We start from the raw sequence: 27,809 nt of genomic DNA, 5'->3' as shown, positions 1-27,809 counted from the left end.
TTCCATTTCAGCGTATTTGCTTAATGAAGAATAGACAGATCAGGCAAGCCGAGGGAGGCTGTGTGCGGTGATAACTGTGCAGGGCTTCCAGCAATCCCGGAGAAGTGACGCTCAGCTCCCTGCTCCATGCTCCCTCTCCCTCACTGGCTTTTTTTTTTTCTTCCCCACCCCCCCCAGTCCTTTTTTTTTTTTTTTTTTTTTTTTTTTTAAGCTATCCAGTAGTTCATTTAACCCACGCAGCCAGCAGCGCTGGGAGCACCAATGCCAGAGCATCCCCCAGGGATGTGTGGGCAGGCTGGGAGCAGGATGCTGCAGTGGGGCAGGCTGGGTGCTGGGATGCATCCAGGGACCACGGTGACATGGTGCCGGGATGCTGCCGGCCAGCCACCATCCCTGTAGGCAGTCAGTGAAGCTGCCCTACCCACACCCCAGGTTTTACACAATCGCCTCTATATGGAGCATCCCCATCTCTCTCCTGGCTGGGGCTCGGTGTGTCGGGGCAGGATGCGGGTGGTCGGGGCAGCCCTGGGTGGGTGCCACATGCAGTCCCAGAACCGTCCATCCCTCCCTGGCCACATCCATCCCTCCCTGGCTAGGCTGGAGGTGCCAAGCCATGGAGCAGGCGAGAGTCGGGTTAACTTTATCAGAAGCCCAAGAGCCGTGAAGGCGTGAAAGAAGAAATTAGCCTAACAATGTTTCATTTACAGCGAGAGAAACGATTTGTTAGCTGGCGATTGTTTCTGAATATTATCAGAGCCTTTTTAATTGTGCTGGAACTGAAATTAGCAGAATTAGAATAAATTGCCTTCCCTTCTCCGGCAGCCTCTTTATTCACGCTCATTGTTGTCTGCTTTGTATAGATTATGGGCTCTTTGTTCTCCTGCTGTAAATATACATGCCTGGAGTCACAGAGAGCAGCTGAGGTCTGCAGACAGTTTGTCACCACCGTTCCCCTGCCCGCGCTGGGCTTGGCAGGGTGGTGCTGGGTGGGCACCGGGCAGCCCCCGGCTGGGCTTCGTGCGGCGCGAGCCACGTGCGCCGCCGTCTCTTTCTTTCTTGATTTCGGCGTGGATGGGGGATGCTGCGTTGCCGTGGAAACGGCAGCGTTTGGCTGGCAGGGCTGTTCAGGGCAGGGGATCCCCCGTGTGCACCCCGTTTGCATCCTCTGTGCGCCCTGCTTGCAACCGCTGTGCCTGCCACATCATCCCCTGCTGTCCGGGGCTGTGGGTATGGTGGGGGGCTGTGTCACGGCTGCCCTGTCGGGGGAGGGGTGCTGGGGACTGTGGGGGACAGGCTCTGGGGTCCCTCACCCCATTTGGGGCAGGTGCGGGGCAAGGTTTGGGTGGTGAGTACGGCTGAGCGGTGCAGCAGGCTGGGCAACTCACCGTGCCACAGCCATGTGGCGGTTCTGTGTGGGGACCCCACTCGCTTCCCCAGCAAGTGTGGGGCTCATTCCCTCGAGGTCTTGAGAGGGAACCCGGCATCCCTTGAGGGACATCAAAGAGCAAGGTGGTGGCTCTACAAACCTCCCTTTGACAGGGGACAAGGGAACCCAGGTTAATAATGGACCACATGGCTGGCCAGGGAGGGGGTTTCTCCCTTCCCATGGCACGCAGAGCTGCCAGGCATCTCCTGGCCCCACACTCATGGTGGGTCACAGAAAGGGACCTTTGCCAGCCCCCGAGACACTGGCATCCCACATTTCCTAACTGGGAAAAAACCTCAGGGGTTTCCAGTTCTCCCCCTCTAACCGCCCCCTCTGTGTTTTGGCAGGTTCCCTGGCAGCAATGGAGGAAGGCGAGGATGGCCCGGCGGGGGACAAGAGCCCCTCAGAGAGGGAGGGGGCTGCCTCGGACCACGAGGGCTCTGCTGAGCGCGACACTTCCAGCCCCCCCAGCAGCGAAGGTGAGCCTTGCCACATTGCCAGGGGGCTTCCCATGGTGTCCCCCCTGCCACAGGGACAGTTTCCACCACCGGAGCAACCTGCCAGGCATGCCAGCATCATCTCTGCTGTTGGTGCATGGTGTTAATTAGCAAATGAAGTATCCTGCCTACCCGAATTGTGTTGGGCTGTTGGTTACTTGAGACCCCCCAGTCTCCCCAGGGTGCTCCATCCCTCCAGCCAGTGGCAGGACCCGCTGGGGGCAGCCTGGCCCCGGTGTGATGGTGAGCAACCGGCTGGGAGCAAGGAAGGGCTCCCCGCAGCCAGTGCAAGCAGGAGCAATCCTGGCTTGGCTGGGCCAGCAGCATGCTGGGGTGGGCCACCGGCTGGGCTGCTGGAAACCGGAGGCGGGTGGCTTGCCACGATGGCTGCTAATGAGCTCGGTCACCCTGTATCCCTTTCAGCACCTTTCACCCGCCCCGGTGCTGAGCCACCGGTGGCAGCGGAGGGATGTGGGGGTGCAAAGTGACCCCCTCCAGGGATGCAAAGTGACCTTCTGGGGCGCAAAGTCACATCCTGTGGGGTGCAAAGTGACTCCCCGGCCACCGAGGCCACAGGTGCTGGCAGCGGCGGTGGGGCAGACGGGGATGGGGGCACAGGGCCGTTGCTGCCTGCTTCCTGCCCACGCCGCCTGCCTGCCGCCGTGCGAGCCGTGCGAGCCGTGCCCCACCCCAGAGGTGGCTGTGTTTCAGGGCCGGGCTGAAACAGTCCCCAGATATCCTCTAAGTTCCTTCCTGTGGAGGTGGGGGCAAATCCTAATCAGTTAATGTTTGCAGTGCCCTTCGAGATAACCACGGCAGGGCAAGGCTGCACCGGCTAATGGAGCCGGCCAGTCCCCGGCAGGCAGCGGGGTTCCCGGCAAACACCCGCTGCCTTCGTCTGCCAGCAGCCGGGGAGCAAAGCATCCCCCAAAACTGCAGGAGCCGACCCGGCAGCGCAGCGGGGACCCGCGCCAGCACCCTGATAACGGGCGCAGGGAGGGCTCGCCGGCAAACTTTGCTCGGCAGCAGGGAGAAGCGAGCGGCTCTTATCTGATGGGGGAGCTGGGCTGGGGGCGAGGGAGCCGGGAGCCTGGGTGCGGAGCTGCACCTGGCACTAGCCTGCCTCGATAAAAAGGTGATAGCAGAGATAACGCCGAGCAGCAATAACGGCCACTAAAGCTTTCAGCGCGATGGATAAAAATCGATATGCCAGGCACTTTGATTTATAGCCAAAAATAATAGGACTTTTATACCCGGTGATTGATTTATTTGATGTTAATCATTCCGCTTATCACCTGTATTAATAATCTCCAATGCTGGTGACGTCACCCCTGGGTGTTCGCTCTGGCGCCGATCGATTGGGCTCCGCGCTGGTTATCCGCCCGGGACGCAAAGGCAAACATGTACTTTGGGCGCTAATCTTCCACACTGTCATATGCAGATAGGCCTTATCAGCTGCATCTCCAGCAGCAGTTAATGGAGAAAATAATTGTTATCAAGTTGCTATGAATACGCCACAAATAGAGCCGTGATGGGAGTGGGGCTGAACCGGGTGACGTGGGGTCCATGGGTGGGATGGTGGAGAAGTAGGGGGGGGGTTCAGCGGGGTGGGAGGTGGGTGGCCGTCTGAGGGTGGCTCGGGAAATCCCTGGGGAGGATGCATGGGTGGGCTTGGCTCTCCTTATGAGTCATCCTGTGGGGTCCCCATGGCTGGGCAGCCGGGGGGGTTTGGACACAGGGATTTCGAGGAGACCCCCCCCATGGACATTCGTGAGAGTGAATCCCCTTCTGCACGCATCCTGGCCCCGTGGTGGTGCTAGTCCAGTGGTCCTGACCCCTGTGGGATGCCGGTCTCTGAAATTCCCTGCGTGTGACCTGCTGCCTTCCCTCTCTTGCTGCAGAGTCCAGAGACTCCTTGGAGAGTCCGAAGGAGCTGGAGAAGCCGGATCCTGGAGAAAACGCGCGGGAGCCGGACACCTGGAATGGGCCAGGTGAGTCCCCGCTGTGCATCCAGTCATCCTGCTCCATCCCAGCTGGACCGCGGGCTGGAGCAAGCCTCTTGCAGAACGCAATATGAGGAGGACTGGAAGCACTGGGAGCTAGGCAGGCTGCAAATAAGTGAAAAAATACCGTTTCTGCTGGGAAAGGAGGTACGAGATGATGGTTGTTGTCCCCCAAGCTGCTGTTGGGATGGTAAAAGCCAAGCCAGGAGCAGCGGGGATGTCGGCACCGTGGCTGGCATCGCGCTGCCAGCGCAGGGAGGGTTTGGACCCCATCCTGCATTGCCCCGTGCTCGCGTGGGCACTTTGCAAACATCCTGGCAACCACAACAGCGACGCTCGAGTGGTTTTATGATGGTTATCAAAACCCCCAAGGAGCAAATACAGCTGTCTATCTCCCTCTCAGCATCTCCGCGCCGGGGCCGCTGGCACCGACAAGGCCGGGCACGCCGTGTGGGTACCCCGCGCCCTATCACCCTGCTATCTCCAAACCGACCCGCCGATGGGGTTACAGTCGGGCTCCGCCGTGCAGATTGGGTTTGTGGGTGCCAGTCTGCTGGGGACGGCACCCAGCAGGTGGATGGGGACGGGACCGGGGGAAGCTGCCACCCCCAAGGGTGGATGTGCTGCGTTTTGGGCCCCATTGGTGCCGGCAGCGCTCGCCCCCAGCCCGCTCCTCCCCGGGGAGCCCCTGGCTGGGCGATGCCGGTGGATCTGGTTTTGGAGCAGCCCCGTGGAGCAGCGGGTGATGGGAAGGGGTGACCCTGATGCAGGACAGTGGTCACCCTTGCGTGATGGACGCGACGCGGGGGGATCCTGGTGTGTCCCTAAGGCCATCAGCGTCCCACTTGGGCTGGGCAATGGAGAGGCCTTGGGAAAGGCCGGCTGCCAGCGCACGTGCTCCTGCAGCTGCCGAAATCCCCACGGCCCAGCAAGGAGCCATGGCCCTGCTCCTCCTTCCCGCCCCAGCCAAGGGGAAGCTCTCGCGGCTCCGCTGATATCCCAGCCCTTCCTGCGTGCCGAGCAGGAAGGAGCTGCGAGGCCGCCCCCGGCTCCTCCTTATCTGCTCCCCAGCCCTTTGCCCCCAGCACCGCTGCACTCCCCGCTCCGGCACTGGCATCCCGGGGGGGGGGGGGGGGGGAGGGGCTGCGTTGCCAAACCCAGGGGTGTCCCTGTGCCCCGGGGCTCACGGCACTGCGCAGCCCCATATCCTGGCAGCACCGTCAACCACGGGCTCCCCAAAAGGGACCACGAAGCCTCGGACCCTGGCCATGCCTCCCCTTCCCCCTCTTCCCTCGCCAGAGCGGGTTATTTGCATTCTTTATGTAAAAGAGATTTTATTATCGCCTTCTCTCAGCCCATCTCTATTCTGGTAATTGGAGTGGTATTAATTTCTGTGTGGCTGGGAGTTGATGGCGGTCCGGCGATGCTGCAGCGATAGGGTGTTCCTTTCGCACCAACCGCCGCGATAGCCCGTCTATCAGGCGCTCTGCAGGCTCTGCACTTATCAGGGATGGAGCTGGCGAAAAGGGAAACTCTGAGCAGCCTGAATTTTCTTTTTTTATCTGGCAGGATCCGCCATATGTCAGCAATGGCAGCTGCGAAGATGCGGCGCGACACGGGAGGGGCAAGCGGGCTGCTCCGGGCACCTTTGTTCGTGCCCTGCGGGGGTCTCGCCTTCCCCTGGCCCTTTCTGGGGGGGCTACTGGGTCACCCCCACTATGGTTTTGCCCTGTGGGTCTCCAAATCTGCTGCCCCGGGGTGCATCGCTGTGCCAGAGGCTTGGCAGCCCGGGGATGCAGCGTGCCAGGACCTCGCCGTGGGGCTCCTTGGCCCCGCGTGCCGGCACAGGAGAAGGAGTATTTTGTTTTATCTTTGAAATGACCTTGTTAGCTGGAGGGGGCTGCTGCGTGCCTGGCTGATATGCAAATCCCTGGGAGCTGGAGAATGTAATCCTCGACTTGGGAGCCTTTACAGATGTGCCGGGGTGCTGGGACACCTCGGTTGTGCTTCCCAATGGGATCGCGGGATGGAGCGTGGCCACGCTTTGTGCCCACCCAGGCCAGCCACTTCATCCTCTGGTGGGGCTGGAGAGGGGATATCCATCCTGCCCAAATTCCCCCAAGCCCTTCCTTGCAGCCTCACCAGCGGCTCTCTGCCATGCCTCAGGTTTCCATCTTTCCCACCCATTTTTGTTTGCTCAGGAGCAGGGTGGTAGCGAAGACTTTCAGGAGCACCCGCAGCCTCCAGCTCCCCTCCCAGGGCTGTCCCCTCGTGCCCGTCACTGCCCACCAGCCTCACCAAGTCAGGCAAATTCTCCCAGAGGGATAAGGTGAAAAGCTTCAGCAAATTTCACAAACGTGGTGATGTTGGGACAGGGGAACAGAGGAGAGCAGAGCCCTGCTGAGGGACAGGCTGCTCAACCGCATTACGAGGCACTGGCGAATCCCCACTGGGAGGCTGCAGCCCGGGGCAGCCCTGGCGGCACTTGCCTTTCTGCAAGGTGGAATGAAGCTTTTTGCTTTTGTCCCTGTGGGGACACCGGTGGGTCGCTGGTAGGGAAAGGATGGAGCAGATGGGACCAGACCCAGGGGTGGCTCTTGCCTCGTCCCCCTGTGGCCGTGTCCCACCACCCTCCCTGAAAGAGCAGGTCACTCTCCTTTTCTGTGTCAGCATCACTATTTGGGTCTCCACCAAGATTTCAGCCTTGCTGAGCCCCCGATGTCCCGCTGCCAGCTCGTCTCTCTGGGGTTTATTTAATTGCTCCTGGGTGGTAACGATGACTCTGGGTTAATTACAGAGCATGGCATAGGGTCCACCTCTCCCAGCACCAACCGTGAACCCCAAATCCATCCTCACCACGAGTCCTGTATGCAGGGTACCGGGACGGGACAGAGCAACTTCTTATTTTTTTGGTGCATCTAATTAAAACTGCAGACTTTTTTTATTTTCCTTTCCCCCCTGCCTCCCCCTTCCCTTTCGCCTCCCGCTCGCCTTCAGTTGTGTTTATCTGTGCCACGACTCCTGCCTGAATAATCTCTGGCTGCCCGGAGTTTGTCTGCAAACCTCAAGGTTTATTATCAGGGCGAGCAGGGCATGATGAGGAGGGACGGCTTGTCCGGATGGCCGGCCCCGCGCCGCATCTGCCCCATTGCTCCCCCTTCCCCTCCACCCTGGTATGTGTGGGTGGGAAAAATTATTCCAGCTATTTCTTTTTATCACTGGGAACCGGGCTGAGCAGCAGATAGTTGTGTTTGTGTTAGATTGCTGGGGGACAGGGAGAAGTTGGGGTTCGGGACAGTAACCCCCCTGAGTCAGGGGGTCCCCCAAGGCCCTGAAAACCCCCTACCTGGCTTGCGTCCAACAAAGCCACGTCATGGCACCAAAGGCAGTGGCATATTTGACATCAGAATGGGAATGGTCCCAGTGGTGGCACCTGTCTTGGATTGGGGACATTGAAGAGGACCCCATCCCTACTGGGGTCTGTACCTGCAGATCCCTGCCCTCAGCTCAGCCTCCGGGCACACGGCAGGGTGGAGGGATGCTGAGGACCGTTAGGGGATGTTGATGGTGTAAAGGGATGCTCAGGCTGGTTTGGAGACACTCGATGGGATGCTCGGACTGGTTTGGGGACATTGCTGAGTGGAAGGATGCTCAGACCAGTTTGGGGACACTGCTTGGGGTGCAGGGATAGTTGGGCCAGTTTGGAGACACAGCTGGAGCAGAGGGATGCTCAGACTAGTTTGAGGTCACTGCTGGGGTGGAGGGATGCTCAGACTGGTTTGGGGACTCTGCCAGCATGGGGGGACACCCAGACCAGCATTTCCCATAGCCTGGCAGGGACACTGCTGCGTCGGGCAGTGCTGGGGGCTGTTGACATGCCAGCAGCATCCCCTGCTCTATCCCTGTCTTCCCTTCCATTTTCCCTTGGGAAGGAGAAGAATGTCTTGCATACTTGGGGTGAGAGCCCTGAGGGCAACACTGCCAGGCTCATGGTGACTGACAGCTGTCAGTCACTGCTGCCTTGCCACTCTGGATCTGAGGACTGGTGGGGTTTAGGGCTTGTTTGAAGCAGAGCTCCCGACCCCTCTCCTACGTCTAGGTGCTGTCCCCCTGGGGTCCTCCCACCCACACAGATAGGCCCTGCCCAGCACTGCGGCAGTGACCCCCCCATGTGGTCCCCCCTCTTTTCCGGAGGGGATATCTACCCTCTGCATCGGCTCCGGGGGCCCCTTCGCTCCCCTTCCTCCCCCCTACCCAGCTTCCTGGCCCCCCCAGCACACCCCTACCCACTGCCTGGCACCAGCCTGGGCAGAGCCAGCGGGTCCAAGCAGCCCCACGCGTGGGGACAGAGCAGGGACAGGGGGTCCCTGGCACAAGGGTCCAGCCACCCCTGGCAGCCCTGGGGGGAGCCAGGAAGTTTTCCTCCTTCTTATCCTCCCTGAGTGTTTTCTGATGCTACTGCAGGTGCTTACAGCTCCCATTTACATCTGGGGATGGGGACCCCCTGAGAGCCACATCCCAGCAGGGCATAGAAACACCCCGAATGCAAACATCCCAGGGAGGCTTATCGGGATGCATCCTGCTGGGGCAGGGCACCCCAGCTTACGTGGGGCGTACGGGAAGGGCGATCCCCAGGCGACGCATGGCACGGCTGGTGCCCGCCCTGCTGCCGGTGCCTGCCAGCTGTGGTGCACAGCTGGCAAGCTGGGTGCCCAGACCTTTTGGGGTTCAACACCTCCTGGGTGCCGTTGCCCCCTCCCTGGCCTGCCCAGGCGCCGGGAGGTGCCCGCTCTGCTCACCCGGGGTAGGTCAGAGCTCCTCCATTAACCAGGGGCAGGGTTCAGCCCGATAAAGATTTGCTGTTGTACTCTGTCAAAAAAAAATCAATAAATTGCAAGCGATGGGCAGGAGCGATAAAGGCATAAGTCTCCCCCCCCCCAGCTCCCACCCCACGGGGGCAGTGGGGTGCCCTCCTGTACCCCAAAGCGGGGGGCAGAGCCAGCGGCAGCCCAGCTCTCCCACAGCTGTTCCCTCTCGGTCTGCGGCAGCTCGGCCAGAGCAACCCCAGGCTGAGCCCAAGCAGGCACAGCCCAGCAAGGCTTGAATTTAAACCCTCCTCGCTCCTTTGTCGTCCCCAAGGCTGCCCTGATTACTCGAGCACCCGGGACGGCAAAGCTGGGATAATCTCCTTAGCCCCTTTGGAGAGATTTCCCTTTGTGAGTGGAGGTGAAGAGTGGAGATGCTGCGTGTTCACAGCTTAAGACTCTTCCCAATCGGCTCCCTCCATCTTATCGGAGCGGTGCCATCACATCATTTCACTAGTTGAGTTGTCAGGATTTATTCCTTCCGCCGTGCACTCGCTGCTTCTAAAAACAGCAGCTGGGGCACACCGCGGGGCTGAGCCAGGGCTGCCGGGGGAGTCGGGGCTTCTCCAGCTCGGCTTTTCCCGAGCAGGACTGGGAGAGCCACGGGAGGTTGGGTACCGATAGATGGATGGATCAATCCATCCATCCTCCCTCCCCCTTGGGGGCTCCCATGCCACAGGGACATCCTGCACGTGCTGGGATGGGAGCAGAGACCACCAGTTCATTCCCGTTCTCCCAGGCTCTGCGTCACCAGGGCTCAGGTGGGGGCTGTACCCGGGGTTGTGGCCCCCAGGGCTGGCAGCCCCCAGGGCCAGGCACAGAACGCTGTATTAATAGGAGCGGCACGCGGCACGGCTGGTGCTGGGACATGGTCCCGTGACACCCCGATAGCAGTACTTATCCAGATAGTATCCAGGCAGCTGCAAACATTGCGGGGACCTCCGAGCCCAGATCCCCGCCGAGGGGCAGAGCCGGTTCATTCGGATTTGATTAAAGTCACAGGGATGCAGTTGGGGCGAGGGGATGCGGGAGCTGCTTGGGGATGGGATGGGATGGAATAGGTTTGGCCCAGGGCCGCCCTTCCCTCCTGCTCACTCCCACCTGCAGGGAAAGCAGATGTGGGCACGTGGATGTGTCTGCGCTTTGGGAGCATCCACACGGGACGGCCACAGGAGCTGGCATATCCCCACCCATGGTGCTGTTTATTTCCCTGGCTGTAAGGGTGCTGTGGGTCACCTTGCGGATAGGCTCTTGTGGAAATTCATCATCATCACGCCCCGTTCACCCCATGCCGGAGGAAGATGCAGCCGTGTTGCACGGTGATGCCTTACTGGCACCATGCGACCCCGCAGGCTTCCTCCCCACGTGCCCTGCAGGTCCCCAGGGACGCGGGTGCCAGCCATGCCTTCTCAGCCATCGATCGCCCGATGCATGGCCGTGGTGTGATGACAGGATTAATCTTTGCTCTCCAGCACAGCTCAGCCTATTTCTTTGAAATCTCTCGATAGGGAGATAAGCCGAGGTGCAGTGCTGGGTGAGCAGGCGCTGCCGGCCTGGGGGGGGGCAGTGAGCAGCCCCAGCACCCCGTGTTTCAGCAGCAGGCAGAGCACTGGGGTCCTTGTTGCGCTGAGCAGGTGCACCTAGCTCACCAGGGGCTTTTTTCCACTCCTTTCCGCCGCTTTTCTTTGCAACCCAAAGCAAACAGCCGGGTCCCTGCCCAATTTGGTTAATGATCCGGAGATAAACCCTCCTGCGATAACATAACGGCGGGGCTGGTGGGCGGTGGGGCACCGCCTGGCCAGGGACCGATGGCCAGACGAGATACCCGGGGTGGTGTTCACCTGCCGGGGGGGATCCCGCGGGGAGGGCAGCACCAGAGCGGGGCTGGCGCCCATGGACTTTGCTCCTTTCCACTCACCAGGGAGACTGCTGGGGGTCACCTGGGGCACCCCACAGGCTGGCACCAGCTCTTCCCAACCTCCCCAGGTTGCAGGCAGGGTGATGTGGCTGAATCCGGCACCTTTGGAGCATAGGGATGGGGATTGCTCCATGCTGTGTGGTTGTCCCCACGCGGGGACATAGCTCGCTCACTTCGGGTTTTGTTCCCAAGTGCGGGCAGCGTGAGCAAACAGCATCTCCCAGGTCACCCCATCCCGGCTCAGCATCATTTTCCTCGTGCCAAAGGGAGAAGCACAGCAATGCCGTGTGCTTAGTTTGAAAAATGACCGTTTTCCTTCTCTTTTTTTCTTGGTGTATGAATGTGGGTGCAGCCGAGTACCGCAGGGGCTCCGGCAGCATCCCCAGCCGGGCACAGGGACACCCACTGGGACAGAGAACTGCTCAGGACCATTGGCTGGGGTTCACCACCGCCACATCTTTGGGGTGACACTGCTGGATTGGGCCACTGGCCGGTGCCGTGGCCATCGGGTGCTGGCGGGGAGCGGGGCCAGCTCCGGCAACACTATTTTTGTCCCCCTGTCTGGAACGGTTTTCTCTTTATCAGCGCCTGCGTGTTTTCTCTGCTGGGGTTTGATACACAGAAGATGAAGTGCTCTGACATGGGAAGTGTCAGGCGAACGCTCTTATCTCAGAGACATGGTCTCCTGACCCAAACGCCGCTGATTACCAGTGAGACAGGGGGAAGGAGGGGCAAAAGGGGGGGCACAGGAGGGGACGTGGCGGTTGGGCTCCGTTCCCCAAAAGTAGCCAGACTCTACAGGGTGGCAAAGCCAGCGAGGAGCCACCACCATTGTTGGGGCTCTCCTGGGGATTTGGGGATTCGCTGTCCTCTCCCCGGAGCTGAGGGGGTGAGGGCAGGCAGCCTGGGATGCTAAGACTGCATCCTGGAGGGACCCCAGCACGTCGGGAGTCAGCCAGGTGTTGGGAACATGGGGCAGTGTGCACCGTGCAAGGGTCCAACTGCCCAGCTCAGCGCCGAGGCCCCGCTGATCGTTGCATCCTGCTCCCTGCCTGCTCCCCGGCTCCTTTGTGGGAGGGACCAGCCAGTCGAGGGGCTGCTGCTGCCCCTCCTCATCATCAGTTGGTGCTTGGGAGTAAATCCCATCAGCTCCTCAAATGTCCCAGCCCTCCTCCTCCTCCCTATCCTGGGATGGACCTGGTGGGGGCACAGGCAGGGGGATGCCAGGGATGCGGGGAAAGGGCATGCCAGGGATGCAGGGTGGCCAGAACTGGCACTGTGCTCACTCCCAAAACCACTTTGCTAGGGATGAAATCTCAACTAGAAACAGAGCCAGGATTCCCGTGGCCAGGGCAGCTTTTGGAGCTGCCGGGCCAGCACCAAGGGCTCCCCGGCTGAGAGCACCAAGGTGTGTGGGAAGGGGAAGCAGGCAGCCCTGCCTGCACCCCGGCCGGGCAGAGCGCATCTTTCCCTTGTGTCTACTGAAGGCTGCGGGCACGGGGATGGAGGGTGGCATGTGCCTAAGCGTGGGGACCAGTCCAGTGACCCCAAAGACCTCGGGGACCTTCAACACCTTCACAGACCCCCTCTCCAGCCCACCTCCCGGCAGGTTTTGCTGAGGGGGATTGGCTGCTCCGCTGGGATGTCATTCAGAGCCACATCCTTGGCAGCACGGGGCTTCCTCAGCGGATGGAGGGGACCTGTGGGTGGCGGTTGGACCCGGCAATCGCCGGTGCTGCCAACCCGTGCTCACCACCCAGCACTTCCAGTCACTCACCTTAACTTACCCCAGCGTCGAGAGGATCCAGATGTCAGCCCAGCTAATAAACACATCAGATTTCAATCTCCGCAGCCATGGGATCGCTTTATCCTCCCCGCGCTCCCAGCTCGGAAAGCAATTTTGCCTTCAAACGAGTGCAGCCTCCTCCCTGCCCACGGGACCTGGGCACCAGCTGCATCTGCTATGGAGCCTTCGAGGGACAGGGCTCTGGGCACATGGCCTTAGGGGGGGCTCTTTTCCCTGGCATGATGGTGGGGGGATCCCACTTCTTCTCCAGAGCACCCTGGGGAGTTAGGAGCCTTCCTGGCTGCAGATGGGTGCCCTGGGCACCCTGCCTCGCTGGTGGCCCAGCGTTTGGCTCGCTGTCCTCGGGGAGCATCTTGGTTTTGGGGGAGCAGTGTCTGGCCCCTTCGTGCTGTGCAGCAAGGGGCAGCCAGCGCACATCCATCTCCGTATTGGTTACCTGCCATCTTATCTGCGCTCCGAAAGACAAAGGCACAGTTAAAACATTTTAGAGCAGCCTTCATAGCGTATTAACATGTTATCTAACCCATTAAACCAGAGGCTTATCAGATAATCAAAGCCATTAAGCCCTGAAGCTTCTGCAACTTTGGGTGCCGGGATGGGAAATGCTCCTTCCTCTCCGCCACTGTGCTGTGCCTGGACCCCCGGGCCATGCCCGGACCCCCCAGCGAGTGGCCAGATCCCACCCACCCACTGCAGACACAGCCCCACAGCACTCGGCTCCTGGTGGGTGCCCATGTCTGCAGGGACCTGGGGCTGGTGCAGGCCAGGGACCTGGCTGGGGGGCATCGTGCCGATGCTGTGCCTGTCTCCCCACAGATGAGCTGGATCTGGCTGTGCAGGAGGGGGAGAGGCAGGTGCGAACCCGCAGGAGCCTCCCCGAGGGCTTCTCCTGGGGACCCTTCCAGGGCAGCATCCACAGCGAGCCGGCATCACCGGGGCACGGCGAGATGGTAAGGAGCACTGCCGCGGGCTGCCAGGGATGGTGGCAGGGAAAGTCCTGAGGAAACAAGTTGTTTGGGGAGAGGAGTTCGTTTGGAAGGGATTTTCCATGCTTGAGCTCCTGACTCCCTGGGAATCTCGTGGTTTGGGTGGCCAAGAGGTTTCCCGGCCATACACTCCCAAGCTCAGAGCATCCCCACAGGCCCAGGGATGGGATGCTGGCCATGCCCTCCCATCCCTTCCTGTGCATGGCTGCAGGCAAGCAGGCTGCTTGGTGGTACACGTGCCCTCACAGAGGAGATGTGGTCTCTGGGTTTCCCACCCCACATTTGCTCCCAGGGGGCTCTGCTTGTGCCTAGAAAGCGCCAGGGCTCTGTAGCCCATGGGGAAGGGGCAGGAGAGGAGACAGCGCGGGGCGCTGGTGGCTCTCCGTGGCAGGAGCACACTGCACCGGGGCGAGCACACACCCTGCGGTGTGTTGTGGGTGCTGGATCCGCACATCCCAGTCACATCCTTCCCCTGCCCCGGAGGTGCACGCCAGCAGCTCCAGCCCAGGATCTTTGAGGCTGGAGAATCTCACCCGGGCTCCATCCCCACCTCCTTCTCCTCCCTCGCTTGCTCTTTTTTCTCTTTTTTTCTTTTTTTTTCTCTTTTTTTCTCTTTTTTTTTTTTCTTTTTTTTTTAGCTCAGGCCCGTTTATCTTTGCCGAATTAAATCCTTGATTAACCCTTATCTGCCCAGTTTGGCTCCCTATCTCCTGGTTGGCGCCATGTGTCCAGACACCCGGTACAGGATGATTGATTTCTTAAAGATATGCGCGGCTTTTTTCTGATACTTCATTTATTGTCTAAATATTTTTGCTCCCATTTCAGCAGCTCCCTTATCGAGCCCGGCTGATGATTCCCAGCCCTGCTCTCCTCCACCACTCGCCTCCCTCCCTATCTCTGCTTGGGGAAGCGAGGAAGGAATCGCAGCCCCATCCCTGATATGGGCTGTCGCCCTCGGGTCCCTTCGTCTTTGTTGCTGACGGCAGGGGGGGGGGTGCAGGGGGTCTCCCCCAGATCCTGCCTGGCTCTGCTGTTCGTTTCCATGTGGACATTATCCCATCCTGGGGTTTTAGTGGGAACTGGGAACACCGGGTGGCTTTGATGCCTCTGTGGCACGGAGCACCATGCGTGCCCATCGCTGCACTGATGGAGGAGAAGGAGAAGGTGGAAGAGGAGGAGGAAGATGCCTTCCCACCCCCAAGCTGATCCCATGGGGCTCCCCCAAAACAGCCTTTCTCAGGAGAGTGTGCAAACCCACCAGTGTCACCAGCCCAGCAGTGCCAAGGGACCATGGAGCCCCACGTGCTGGCTCGCCCTGTGGCTGTCCCCCCACTCCATCCCTGCCCCGTGTCCCCCCGGCCACCCGGCCTCGGGTGATGCCCATGGCGGGGGGACAGCGAGGGCATGGGGCCGTCCTGATAACACCATCCCAGCGGATGCAGAGAAGATAGGGTTTCCGATGGTTATCGGGCTGGTGCAGAGTGGAGACACTGACCTCTTTGTTCCAGGGAGAACAAGGAAGGGCTTGACGCAGGGGCTGGGGCCACCAAGGGGAGCTGGGGCAGGCACCCTGGGGTGCTGGGAGCACCCTGGGGTGCTGCAGGAACCTACTTCCATCAGGAGGTACCCACAGATTCCCCCCCCCCCCCTGCACAGAGCAAAAGCTCTGCAGAGACCCTCCTCTCCCTCCTGGCCTCAGCACAGGTCATGGAGGGGCCACCGTGGTCCCCAAGGGAGCTCAGCCCGGTACCACCAGCAGCACCCATCCCCGCCTCCCATGCAGGGGGGCCCTAAGCCCCCAGCCTCATTTCCCACCCGCTGTCCCTGGGGGCAGGTGGGTTCCCGCAGCAGCGGCAGCAGCGTGCGGGTGCTGCGGGTGCACCATGGGCCGTGCGCGCGTGTGTGCGAGCGCCTGCCCGCGCTTGCGCGTGGGGTTTATCACGCTGCCAGCACTCGGCTCCTGGCGGTGATAAGGCCTCAACCGGCTGCGACTGTCAGGCTGAGTTGGAGGGTTTAGAAATATTGGGACGAATAATTAGATTTCATATCGTTACTGCGGCAGCCATCGGAGGATCAGGCAGATTAATTTCCCCCCCCCCCCCCTTTCTGCTCATTAATATTCATTAGCGATGCGGGAAGGCAGAGCCGGGCATGAGCTGAGGGAGGCTGCCACGGCTCCCTGACCCCAGCCCGTTTCGGGGCGCAGTGCTCACCCCCTCTCCCTGCCCTCAGAGCCCACCCGTGACGCTGGTGCTGGGGGACGAGAGCTGCTGGCTGTCCCGGCTGCCCCTCGTGCCTGGAGAGCCCGACGCCAACGCCGTGATCTACAGGAAGGGTTGGTACCAGTGCCACGTGTCCCCGTGCCTGGGGTGGGGGGCTGGGGGGGCCAGGCATGGCCACCTCGGCACTTGGGTGGGGGAAGGGGTGCTACTGCAGAGGGATAGGTCCCTGTCCCCCCTCCATCCCTGTGCCCCCAGCCCGCTGCCGGTGCCTGCCCACACCTGCCAGCACCCATGGCCCCCCCACAGCTGCTGGGGCAGTGTCTGCTCCTCTGTGACCCAGCACCCCTGTCCCAGCCCTCCCCAGCTGCTGGGGGATATGAGGAGGGTCCCAGCACGCAGCGGCTAGTGTAAATACTGGTGCAAGCAGTAGTGCAAGTGTTGCTGCATGCAGCTGGGGCAAGATTTGGGGCAAGCACTGGTGCAAGGCTCAGTGGAAGCATGACTGCAGACATTGGCATAGGACTCCATGCAAGCATTACTGCATGCATCGGTGTAGGACTCAGTGCAGGCATTACTGCATGCATGGGTGCAAGGCGCAGCGGGAGCATTACTGCGGTCGTTGACATAGGACTCGGTGCAGGCATTACTGCATGCATGGGTGCAAGGCACAGCGGGAGCGCGGTGCAGGCATTACTGCATGCATGGGTGCAAGGTGCAGTGGGAGCACGGTGCAGGCATTACTGCATGCACGGGTGCAAGGTGCAGTGGGAGCACGGTGCAGGCATTACTGCATGCATGGGTGCAAGGTGCAGTGGGAGCACGGTGCAGGCATTACTGCATGCACGGGTGCAAGGTGCAGTGGGAGCACGGTGCAGGCATTACTGCATGCATGGGTGCAAGGTGCAGTGGGAGCGCGGTGCAGGCATTACTGCATGCATGGGTGCAAGGTGCAGTGGGAGCACGGTGCAGGCATTACTGCATGCACGGGTGCAAGGCGCAGTGGGAGCATTACTGCGGTCGTTGACATAGGACTCTGTGCAGGCATTACTGCATGCATGGGTGCAAGGCACAGCGGGAGCGCGGTGCAGGCATTACTGCATGCATGGGTGCAAGGTGCAGCGGGAGCGCGGTGCAGGCATTACTGCATGCATGGGTGCAAGGCGCAGCGGGAGCGCGGTGCAGGCCGAGGGGAGGCTCTGGCAGCTGGGCCCGGCAGCAGCGCTCCGGCGCGGGCAGACACCGCCATCTCCAGGCAGGCTGGGGCTCAGCCATGGCTGGGAGGAAGCACCAGCTGCAGCTGGGGACAGGGACCGAGGGGACAGGGGTCCCAGAGCCATGCAGGCAGCAGCCCAGCAGCAGGACGGGGAGGGTCCAGGGGGTGGGTGCTGACTGTTCCCCCCACCAGACGAAGCCCTGTGGTGCCGGACGACGCGCACCCTGAGAGAGGATGAAGCCGTGTGCGCCTTCGTGGTGGCCGAGCCGCCGGCCATCCCCAACAGCCCCGCGGTGAAGGCAGAGCCCAGCGACTCGCTGTACCCGGCCGCGCTGCACTCGGACATCCAGCTGCTGCCGCAGCAAGCCGGCATGGCCGCCATCCTGGCCACCGCTGTGGTGAACAGTGAGTCCCAGGGGACGGAGAGCACGGGGAGGGGGGACATGGTGAAACCTGCGGGGCCAGGACCACGCCGGGGGTCCCCAGCCTGTCGTGCACATGATCTATGTCCCTTCCTTGCGTCCCTTTCCTGCCGCAGAGGATGTCTTCCCATGCAAGGACTGCGGGATCTGGTACCGGAGCGAGCGCAACCTGCAAGCCCACCTGATGTACTACTGTGCCAGCCGGCAGAGTGCCAGCTCGCCCGCCCTGGAGGAGAAGCCCAAGGAGACCTACCCCAACGAACGCGTTTGCCCCTTCCCCCAGTGCAAGAAGAGCTGCCCCAGCGCCAGCTCCCTGGAGATCCACATGCGGAGCCACAGCGGTATGGCACGGCACGGCACGGCACGGCACAGCACGCTGCTGCAGCCTGGGGACACCGAGCCACGCACAAGGACCCCGGAGCCTGCTGGGTGGAGGGGCAGGGAGGCTGTGGGGCTGCAGCACAGCTGACCAGTTAGATGAGGTTCTCCCCCAGCTGGGTTACTGGGTTGGGTCAGCTCACTTGTAGGTCTTCCCCCATCTCCGCCCTGTAAAGATGGAGAGGGCGTGCTGCTTCCCACAGTCGGCACCCTCCTGGCTGGCACAGCTGGCCCTCTGGGGTGTGCCCGCGGTCCCTGTCCCCCTTCCCTCGGCGCTGAGCGTCCACCTGTCCATCCATCCTGCAGGAGAGCGGCCGTTCGTCTGCCTGATCTGCCTGTCCGCCTTCACCACAAAAGCCAACTGCGAGCGTCACCTGAAGGTGCACACAGACACCCTGAACGGTGAGTACTGCACGGTGTCCCCACAGGGACACCCCTGTCCCCTCCAGCACAGCCCAGGACAGCGACCTGCTCCCCGTGGGTCTCTGCCTGCCCTGCTGGGTGCCATCCTGCCTGCTCAGCCCCATGCCATGTTCCCTGCAGGTGTTTGCCACAGCTGTGGCTTCATCTCCACCACAAGGGACATCCTCTACAGCCACCTGGTCACCAACCATATGATCTGCCAGCCGGGCTCCAAGGGAGAGGTGTACTCGCCGGGACCAGCCCTGCCCACCGCCAAACCCCTCGCCCCCGGTGGGTACTGCAGGCTGTGGGCACGGGGGGACGCGTGCCAGCACCCATGCAGAGCCTGGCTTCACCACCGAGGGCCGTGTCCCCAGACGGCTCCAGCCACGAGGAGGGGGGCAGGGGGACAGGGGGACGGGGTGAACGCGCCTGTGCTGGGGATGTCGGTAACGGTGCCTCTGTCCCCTTGGCAGGGCTGAGCCAGACGAACAACGCATCTCTGCGAAAGTGCAGCCTGCCGGCGTTCCTGCCCGAGGGGCTGCCGGCGCTGGCACAGCATGTGGTGCTGCATGGCCCCCTGCCCGCCCCACCGCCTGGCCCCGACGCCACGGGCCCCCCAGCACCGCCCACCTCACCCCCTGACACCAGGGCTGGCAAGCTTTCACCACCAGCCCAGCCACAAAACGGGGAAGGGCCATCATCATCATCATCGTCCTCCTCTTCCTCTTCCTCCGGCGAGGCCATCCGCGTCAAGGAGGAGCCTGCCAGCAGCCCAGCCAGCGAGGCGGAGGCGCCGAAAAGCGGTGGCCCCGGGGAGGGGGGCGGCAGCCCCGACGCCTGCTCCCGGACTTCATCCCCCCGCAGCCTGCCCTCGGCGAAGGTCAAGTCGGAGCTTGCCAGTCCCACGCCAGGCTCCAGCCCGGTGCCCAGCGAGCCGGGGACAGGCACAGCCGGCGGCACCGTCTTCCTACCCCAGTATGTGTTCGGCCACGAAGCCGCAGTGGTGCCGCAGGCGTCGGAGATCCTGGCAAAGATGTCGGAGCTGGTGCACAGCCGGCTGAAGCAGGGCCACGGCAGCGCAGTGCCACCCAACATCTACACCGGCACACCGGTGCCCAAGGGCGCCACGTGCTTCGAGTGCGAGATCACCTTCAACAACATCAACAACTACTATGTGCACAAGCGTCTCTACTGCTCTAGCCGGCACCTGGCCGAGGACAGCACCCCCGGGGTGCGCAAGCTCAAAGCCCCCCCCGGGGCACCCAAGGGTCCTCCTGCCCCAGGGACACTGCTGTCCCCGCCAGCAGGCGATGGGCAGGGGACAGCGGCAGCAGACGGGGATGCCGGACAGGATGCCATGCCACCGGCCGCCACGTCAGAGGTGAAGGCAGAAGAGACGGGGGGCAAAGCGGGGTCCCCTGAGGCAGAGGGGGGGTCAGGGCGGTGCAGTGAGGACAGCCAGAGCCCCAGCAGCTCGGCAGGGGACGAGGGGGACGAGGACCCCAGCAAGACGCTATGCGAGGCGTGCAACATCCGCTTCAGCCGCCACGAGACCTACGTGGTGCACAAGCGTTTCTACTGTGCCTCCCGCCACGACCCCCCCCTCCGCCGCCCCAGTGCCCCCAAAGTCCCCTTCCTGCCCCAGCCTCTCCGCACCCGCAAACGCCGCAAGCTCTACGAGATCCACGGGGCTGCTCACCGCCCCGCCGAACCCCTACCAGCCCCTGACCCCCCGCCAGCCCCTGACCCCCCGGGGGCTGCCCCCTCGCCCCGCTCCAGCCCGGATGCCGACGGTCCCATCGACCTGAGCAAGAAGCCGCGGTGGCAGGGGGATCCGCCGCCGGCACCAGTGCTGCCCTTGGCCGACTACCACGAATGCACTGCCTGCCGCATCAGCTTCAACAGCCTCGACAGCTACTTGGCCCACAAGAAATACCAGTGCCCGGCCACCCCGCTGCAGCCCCGCACCCTCGAGCACCTCCAGAAGATGAAGGGGACCATGCCAGCCCCCCTCAAGGGTCGGCGCAGCCCCAGCAGCCCCGGCGAAGGGGACCCCGAAGGCGTGCGGGTGAGGGCAGCTCCGGCGGGGAGCCCTGGCATCCCCTACCCCGGTGCATCCGGGGCGGACTCACTGCAGCGACACCCTAAGGGTCCCCTGCCACCCCCGGGGGCGAAGGGACCCCTGGCTGCCTGTCCCTACTGTCCCCTCAATGGGGCCATCAAGAGTGACCTCCTCGAGCACTTCCGTAACGCCCACGGGCTCTTCATTGCCAAGCCGCCGGTGGCCGGGCAGGGGCTCCCTGATGCCCCAGCACCCAGTGCCGGCAGGACACCCGAGTCCCCGCTGCCCACGGCGTCACCCCCCCGCCTGCCTGCACCCCGCCTTCGCCGGGACAGCTTCAACGGCAAGGAGGGTCAGGATGGCAGCCCCCGGGCCCCCGCCTCACCCCGGCCCCCCCGCTTCACCTGGAGCCCCCGAGGGACTGCGGGAAGCCACCCGCAAGCCCCCCACGCCCCCTGCCTACACGGACAGGGGCGTGCAGACCCCCCCGGCCAAGGCTGTGCCCAGCCCGGTGCCCAACGGCAACCACAGGTACTGTCGCCTCTGCAACATCAAGTTCAGCAGCCTCTCCACCTTCATCGCCCACAAGAAGTATTACTGCTCCTCCCACGCCGCTGAGCACGTCAAGTAAAGCCCCCCCGACACTGCCCCCACCCCACCGCTCGCCGGGGGGGGCTGCAGGGGCTGGGGGACTGGGAACCAATGGCTGGCACCCCCTCTTGCAGGGGTCAGGGTGATGGAGGCTCCACTGGGGCAGCTTCAGCATCCGCAGGTCCCTCCAGTATCCCCAAACTGCACCCCAGGTTGGGGGTCTCACGCGCCCCTGGCCAAGGACCCTGTGGCAGGGGGGAACACGGTGCTGGTGGCCCTGCCCCAGCCCACGGGCTGTGTGGTGTCCCCACCTCTGCCCCTGCTGCAGCCAGGGCCAGTGCCAAAGGGAAACTGAGGCAGGGAGAAGGCACATGGCCCTGCCCTGGCCAGGGAGCTGCAGGAGGGGCTCTGCCCCCAAGTAGACACTACAGGGGTGGGGAGGGGGTACAGCGTGGCTGGGCTTGGCCCTGGGCACCCTAGTAAGCATGTGGGTGACCCCCAGCACAGACTGGACCCTGCAAGGGGGCAGCACTGAAGGCAAGGATGAAGCTACCCTGGGAACTGTATGTATAAGTGTGTACAGAAATAAATATGTCTAATAAAGCCGGGCTGCTGCCTGCATGCAGGGGACACCACGGGGGCTGGCATAGCCACCATCACCCCATGGGGTCAGGGACATCAGGCTGGGGACATCAGGTGTGTATAGCCATGGGGTGGCAGGGACAGCTTGCAATACCGGGGCAGAGCATCATGTCCTTGTGCCATCCCCAGCATCCCTCAGTGACACCCACCTTGCCCCAGGTATCATACATCTGTGTCACAGAGTGGGGTGTCACCAGCACTCCCTGGTGGCACCCACCTTACCCTGGCTGTCACACGTGTGCTGTGGGCTGGGCTGTCACTGGCACCCTTCAGTGGCACCCACCTTGCCCTGGGTGTCACACATCTGTGCCACGGGACCATGCAGCCACCAGCCCCTAGGCTGGGCTCCAGCTGGTGCTGGGCTGCAGGCTGATGACTCATTAATTATGAGGCTAATTAAACTCCCACAGCCACAGGTGGGTTTGTGCTGCCCTGAACCTGGTTCAGGTCTCTGCCACATCAGCAGTTCCTGCACTGGAGCCCCAGATCCCTGCAGTGGCATCCCCAGGTGAGCATGGCTTGGGTCCCACGGCCCCTGTAGTGCATCATGGAGGGGGGTGCCCCTAAGCACCCCAAGAGCATGGCTTCTTACCTCCCCACAGCTCACCCCAGTGCTTCCTAGTACAGCACAGGTGGGTGGCGGTCCTTCCCCTCCATCTCAGCTTGCCCACCCTGGCTAGCAGGGCTTGCACTGCAGGGCCCCAGTCTGGGCTCCCTATAGTGCCCAGCGCTATACTGGGCTCCAGCTCAGGTATGGTCCCCCAGCTGCCTGATCGGCACAACCCAGCATCACACGGGCTCTGTTTTGTTTCCCAGTCTGGTATCCCTGGAGCAGCTGGGCAGTTGCAGTCCCATGGGGCTTGGCCAGGGCAGCACCAGCCCGCAGGCTTGTGCAAGGCTGGGGCCACCAGGGCTCCCACACACAGGGGCTGCCAAGGGGGACAGGGGTTAAACCCCCGCCCCAGGGCAAGAGGGGAGCATCCCTCTGTGCCAGTCCTGCTCCAGGTGCCAACAGCACAGTCAGTGCCCTGAGCAGCAGGACCACCAGCAGTGGGGGGGCATCTTTCATCCCCTTAAGTGGAGCAAGAACAGGAGCTGCCACAAGCTGTTTGGGGATTTTGCGCTGTGCCCTCCTCGTGGCTTGCCTGCAGTGCCAGGAGGGGGTCCCAGTTGTGTGCCGGGGGTGCGGGCCAGGCCTTGCATGCCAGCCAGGGTGCTGGGGTGGCAAGCAGGAGGAAGGCAGCAGCTCCCTCAGGGAGCAGTTGCAACAGGTCACCTCCTTGCGTGTTCTTGCACCACCACCCAGCACAGCCCCACAGTGCCAAGTAGAGCAAGTGGCTGATGTCCCCCCAGCCAACAAAGATGGGTTGAGACACAGCTGAAGTTAGCAGAGCTTTACTTAAATAAATATATTTACAGAGCAGCAGATAATACAGAGAAGAGCTGGCCCCATTCAGGCAGCGGGATGCAAGGAGAGGCTGTGCTGGGCACTATGGCAACCTCCCCCGGGGCATTGACCTAGCGGGGTGCTGAGACCCCCAGGAACTGAGGGGAGGTGACAGAAGGGGGGACAGGGCACCAGCTCACTGCAGTGTCTTCCTGCGGGGCAGGGGTGGGAGGCTGCAGGGCAGGAGGTTCTGCAGCGCGGGGCTGCTCTCTGCTTCCTTTGGCTCCTCTGTGGCATCCAGGAGCTGCTGCATGTAGCAGGAGGTGCCGAGCAGGACATGGCCGGTGGCCTGCATGGTGAAGAGTGTCCAGCGCAGGGCTTCCCTAGGCAGGGAGGAAGGGGATGAGCATGCCTCGTTGCAGCCCACAGAGGGGATGGGCAGCAGGGCTGGTCCCCCACTGCAGCATCCCCATTCCCAGAGCCATCTCTGGGCCCCCCCCCCAGCACTCACTTCATCAGCCGCCTGGCCCCGTAGCAGCGCAGGTCATAGGACATGCTGTAGGTGCCATAGAGTGTGGCTTTGACATTGAGGCACCCCAGGTCCCGCGGGTTGGTCTTGTAGAGGTCAAAGGTGACACAGGCGACATCGATCCTCCGAGGGGGCTTGTGGGAGAGGCTCAGCTGGTAGCCGGACGTCTAGGGGAGAGTGGGACCGGGATTACCTAGTGGTACCCTCACCCTCCTCCCAGTCCCACTTCACCCAGCATCCCAGGTACATCCCAGCAAGCATCGCATCTCCCCACTGATCCCAGCATGGGATGCAGACAGGATAAAGCAGGCTCGTGCACTCACCTTGGAGGCAGCCCAGGTTTGCCCCTTGCTCAGGGCCATCAGCACCGTGCCCTCCTCCAGTGTCTGGAAGAAAGCCTCCGTCTCCACCACAGTGCCATCCTCATCCAGCACCAGCGAGATGGGACCCGGGGCGAGCAGGGCGCTCTGAGCCTGTGGAGGTGCAGGGGGTGAGCAGGGCTGAGGGGCAGCCAGCCCACCGCCCACCCAGGTGGAGAGACAGTCCCCAGCCAGCCGTGGCTCACCTGGCACAGCAGCTCGGCAAGGCTCTGCGCCATGATGCCCTTGCGCACGCTGCGGTCCCAGTTGCAGACACGGTAGGGCCGGGGCCGTGGGGCCGGGCTCAACAGCAGCTGCTGGGTCATGGAGGCACTTGCTGAGACACATCTGGGGAGGGATGGAGGGATTGGGGTGTCCTGAGACCTGCACCCAGCCCTGGGCAGTGCCAGCCCCCGCCAGGACTCAGCGGGAGCAGCACATCCACTCGGGGAGCTGAGAGGTACTAAAGCAGGGAGGGCTCCGGTGTCCCCCACCCTGGGGACGGTGGCTTCCAGCACTTACTTGGAGACAGGAGCAGCCAGGCGCAGGCTCAGCGACTTGGCGTAATCCATCTTGGCAAACAGCACGGTCCAGCCTGCTGAGGAGGAAGGATTCAGCCTTGGGCCAGGGTGGTCTGTCCAGAACTGCTTCAGGAGACCCCTACCCACCAGCACCTCCCGCGCTCGGCTCCAGCACAGCACTGAGCCGGCACCCCAGCGCCGCTGCCTTTACGCGGGGGCTGTGCCTGCCCTTTGGCCGGGGCTAGGCTGGCGGTGGCCGCCCGGGCAGAGTCCCTCTGCCAGCACAGCTCTTGCGCAAAGCGGCACATGGGGCTGTGAGTCAGTGCTGGAGCAGAGGTGAGACACCAGCACCGGGCTGCACCCCCACACCAGCCCACGAGGGCTCTGGGAATCAGGGGCACCCACGATAGTGACCCCAGCCCTACGGCTCCAGGGACGTCTCCAGCCAGGAACCCACAGGGAGGGTCCTGCGGACCACAAGCACCACCACTCACCCCCAGCAGGTACCAACACCTCCATGCCAGATCGGCCCCACCACATTTATATAGATTTTGCAGTGACCCCGCCCACCCAGCCCCACCCTTCCTGCCTCAGCCAATCACCCCCTGGCCTGCTGCCACAAGGGGAGGAGCTAGTCAAGGGGGCGGGACCAGCCTGGCACTGCTGCCCGGGTTGCTGTGACAGGGTGATGGGGGGGCAACCACCAGACAGCTCCAGGGAGCATCCCCCTGTCCCAGGGACCACGAGCATCCTCCTGCCCCAGAGAGCATCCTCCTGCCCCAGAGAGCATCCTCCTGCCCCATGAACCATCAGCATTCCCCTGTCTCAGGGAGCATCCTCCTGCCCTGACCGCCAGCATCCTCCTGCCCCAGGGAGCATCCTCCTGCCCTGACTGCTAGCAGCCTTCGGGCTGCCTCACCACCGCTTCTCCCTCCGGGCTGCCTCAACATCACTTTTCTGGGCTGCCCACAGTAAGCCCCCTCCCACTGTTCCCAGTAAACCCCTTCCCAGTAGCGAGCCTCCTCCCAGTGCTCCCAGTAAGCAGCCTCCCGGGCATTTTGTGCCTCTGGGATGTCTCCCCAGGGCAGAATTTGGCCCCGTGTCAGGGAGCCGGGAGAGCAAGGGGCCCAGGGGGCTGTTGCAACAGTGGGGATAGGGGGCACGGTGCTCGGTGCCCAGGCGGAGAGGCCAAGCTGGCTGGAGGGGAAGGGGCGGCCATGGCTCCCTGGTGAGCTGTGGTTGCCATGGGGCTACTGTGGGGCCATTTGGTCCCGGATCTTGGGGCTGCTGCAGAGGATGCTGAGCCAGGATGCAGGGCAGCTGGGCCATGTGGGTGCTGGGTAGCCCCAGGGTTGGGGTCACATCCTGTGCTGAGCACAGAGCAGCCCCAGCCACAGGCTCCCACAAAAGCAGAAGTTGCATTGAGGATGGAGGCCCGTGGGCACACACCCAGCATGGGGGATGCCCAGGCAGCCTGGCAGCACTGAGGGTAGCTCATTAACACTCTGGTTAATGGGGACAGGGTGCTGAGCAGGCTGGTGAGGACCCATGACCATGCTCTGGCCACTGGCCCTTGCTCCCCTTGGCACTGGGAGCAGGTGGAGCAGCGCCCGCAGCACCATCCCAGCTGGGGTACAGGGCTGCTCGGGCAGGCTGCACCCCACGGCCCTGAGTCATCGTCCCGGCATGTTTGTGTGCATGCGTGAGTGAGCACATGCGTGTTCCTCCACCTATGCAGGCAGACCTTCATGTGTGTGTCCATCTTCATGCACATCCATACAGAGAAGTGCATTTGCACGTGTCTGTACCTCTGTGTGTGCCTATGTGCATATGCTCATGCATGCATCCATGTAAGTGCATGTGTGTTCATACATTTCTGTGTGTGCATATGCGTGGGGGTATGTGTGAATGTACCCATGTGTGCACGTGCCCATACCTCCATGTGTGCATTCGCATCCATATACCTCCCCATGCATGCCTATCCCCATGCTTATGCATGTGTGCCTAACATGTGCACACACATCTAGCTGCATGTGTCCACCTGCATGTATGTGCATCTCCACGTGTGCATGCACATGTCTATCTCCATGTGCACATGTACCCGTCTGCATATGTAAACATGTACCTCTACGTGTTCATGCATGCCTGTGCTCCTCCTCAGATGTGCACCCCTCCCTGTGTGTGTGTGCATATGTGCACGTGCACCCATGCACATCTGTGCAAGCACGTTTGCACCTCCCTGTGCATGCATGTGCACCCGTGCACATATGCACATACACGTGTGCATCCCTCCCTGTGTGCACGTGTAGGTATGCATGTATGTATGCGCGACCACGCACACCTGTGCGCGCACACGTGCCCACGCCCCGCCGCGGGCGCGTGCCCTTTACGGCACGGCCGGGCCAGCTGCGCATGCGCACACAGGGAGGGGTGTGGCGAAGGGAGCGCGCCCTCCTGCCCCCCCTCCCCTCCCCCCGGCGCGAGGGCCGTCGCGCCTGGATGACGTCACGCCATGGCCGCCCTGCGCCGCCGCGAGTAGAGGCCCCGTCCCGCGCCGCAGCCGCCGCTTCGCCGCCCCCCCCCGCCCCGCGCCTGCCCCCGGCTCACCCCCGCCCACCGCCCCGGCCCGGCCCGCCGCGCCCGCCCGCCCAGGTGAGCTGCCGCCCGCACGGCGCTCTCGGCGGGCTTCGGTTGCGGCCTAGCGCCGGCGAGGGGGAGGCGGGCCCGGGCCCGGGCGCCGGCGGAACCGGGTGGTGAGCGGCCGCGGGGCGGGGGGTGGACCTGGCGGGGGATGCCGGGGAGTGGGGGGGGCGGCGGCCAGCGCCCGGGGGGGTGCCGGGAGAGGAGGGGCGGCCCTTGCTGGGGATGGGGAGGGCGGGCCCAGCGCGGGGGGGGGGCCGTTGCGGGGAGGGGAGCGGGGAGAGGGAGGGCGGCAGCCCATGGTCGGAGCGGAGTGGGGAGACGGCCCTGAGTGGGGGGTGGGGAGCGGGTACTTGGCGTGGGCATCCCCTAGTTTGGGGGGGGGCTGTGCTCTGGAGAGGCCGCCTCCTTTGGCGGGGGTGCAGCCTTACCTTGAGGGGGGTGTTGAGCCCGAGGTAGTGGAGGGGGCTAGTGGGGATGGGAAGGGGCAGCCTTGGTTTGGGGTGGGTGTTATAGAAGCGAGTGGTTTGAACTGGGGGCACTGGGGAGGGAGCTTGCCTTTTGGGGGGTAGTTTGGGGGGGTGTCCGGCCCCCTAGGGTACAGGCAGCTTTGACTGTCGTGTCCCCCTGTCATCCCCCCCCAGCCAGGCAGGTGGAAACAGGGAGAGCTCCAGCAGCCTCGGCCTGGGGGGCACAGCAGAAGGACCTCAGCCTGGCAGGAGGCCCTGTGAGGTAAGGGAGGCACAGGGGGAGCTGGGGTCCGCAGTGGGAAGAAGGGCCGGGGAATCACAGTGGCATGTGGGTGTCTCTTCTGTGATGGGTGGGTGGGCGCATCACCCATGGGGGTCCATTCTGCGATGGGTGGGTGCATCACCCATGCAGTGCTGCTTTTAGTTGTCCGCCCAGCGCAGCAGGAGCTGCGAGCACTCACTGCTC

General features: G+C 62.9%; 3 protein-coding genes across 11 annotated transcripts in view; 2 read left to right on the top strand and 1 right to left on the bottom strand.

The window, feature by feature from the left end:
- ZFPM1 (zinc finger protein, FOG family member 1) overlaps nt 1-21,398 on the top strand; it is a 34,431-nt gene extending 13,033 nt beyond the window's left edge. The window contains 10 exon segments of the mRNA XM_040615178.1: nt 1,774-1,905; nt 3,825-3,914; nt 13,333-13,466; nt 15,735-15,837; nt 17,130-17,342; nt 17,476-17,700; nt 18,044-18,139; nt 18,281-18,430; nt 18,616-20,594; nt 20,596-21,398. Of these exon segments, the coding sequence (XP_040471112.1) occupies nt 1,774-1,905; nt 3,825-3,914; nt 13,333-13,466; nt 15,735-15,837; nt 17,130-17,342; nt 17,476-17,700; nt 18,044-18,139; nt 18,281-18,430; nt 18,616-20,594; nt 20,596-20,835 (3,362 nt within the window). The 3' untranslated portion in view covers nt 20,836-21,398.
- A 1,418-nt stretch (nt 21,399-22,816) lies between these two features.
- Nucleotides 22,817-24,465, bottom strand: CIDEC (cell death inducing DFFA like effector c). Of its 2 annotated transcripts, XM_040615180.1 has the most exons (6): nt 24,381-24,465; nt 24,235-24,307; nt 23,919-24,060; nt 23,677-23,826; nt 23,336-23,520; nt 22,817-23,207 (listed from the first exon to the last, which is right to left on the bottom strand). In XM_040615180.1, exons 2-6 carry the CDS (start codon nt 24,282-24,284, stop codon nt 23,021-23,023), a joined length of 714 nt encoding a protein of 237 aa, XP_040471114.1. In that variant the 5' UTR covers nt 24,285-24,307; nt 24,381-24,465; the 3' UTR covers nt 22,817-23,020. The 2 variants fall into 2 exon arrangements, with proteins under 2 accessions (XP_040471114.1, XP_040471113.1); XM_040615179.1 differs by having other exon boundaries at nt 24,235-24,447.
- A 2,366-nt stretch (nt 24,466-26,831) lies between these two features.
- Nucleotides 26,832-27,809, top strand: part of ZC3H18 (zinc finger CCCH-type containing 18) — a 48,785-nt gene continuing 47,807 nt past the window's right edge. For 4 of the 8 annotated variants that reach the window (XM_040615194.1, XM_040615191.1, XM_040615193.1 and 1 more), the window contains exons 1-2: nt 26,832-26,885; nt 27,518-27,605. The gene's annotated coding sequence lies outside the window, so the exon portion shown is untranslated. Of the gene's footprint in view, nt 26,886-26,967; nt 26,987-27,477; nt 27,606-27,809 lie in introns of those variants that run through there. The other 4 variants (XM_040615192.1, XM_040615190.1, XM_040615189.1 and 1 more) reach the window with 3 other exon arrangements.

The sequence above is a fragment of the Falco naumanni genome, chromosome 15, assembly GCF_017639655.2.
Source record: "Falco naumanni isolate bFalNau1 chromosome 15, bFalNau1.pat, whole genome shotgun sequence".
Classification (NCBI taxonomy): domain Eukaryota; kingdom Metazoa; phylum Chordata; class Aves; order Falconiformes; family Falconidae; genus Falco; species Falco naumanni.
The sequence above is the reverse complement of the archived record's forward strand: the minus strand, read 5'-3'. Positions and strand labels throughout refer to the sequence as shown.

Excerpts from the sequence above, each read along its gene's own strand:
- CIDEC (XM_040615180.1), bottom strand. The coding sequence starts at position 24,284 with ATGGATTACGCCAAGTCGCTGAGCCTGCGCCTGGCTGCTCCTGTCTCC. Across the intron at positions 24,061-24,234 it reads CTGGCTGCTCCTGTCTCCAA|ATGTGTCTCAGCAAGTGCCT; the intron begins GTAAGTGCTGGA and ends ATCCCTCCCCAG. Across the intron at positions 23,208-23,335 it reads GGGGCCAGGCGGCTGATGAA|GGAAGCCCTGCGCTGGACAC; the intron begins GTGAGTGCTGGG and ends CTCCCTGCCTAG.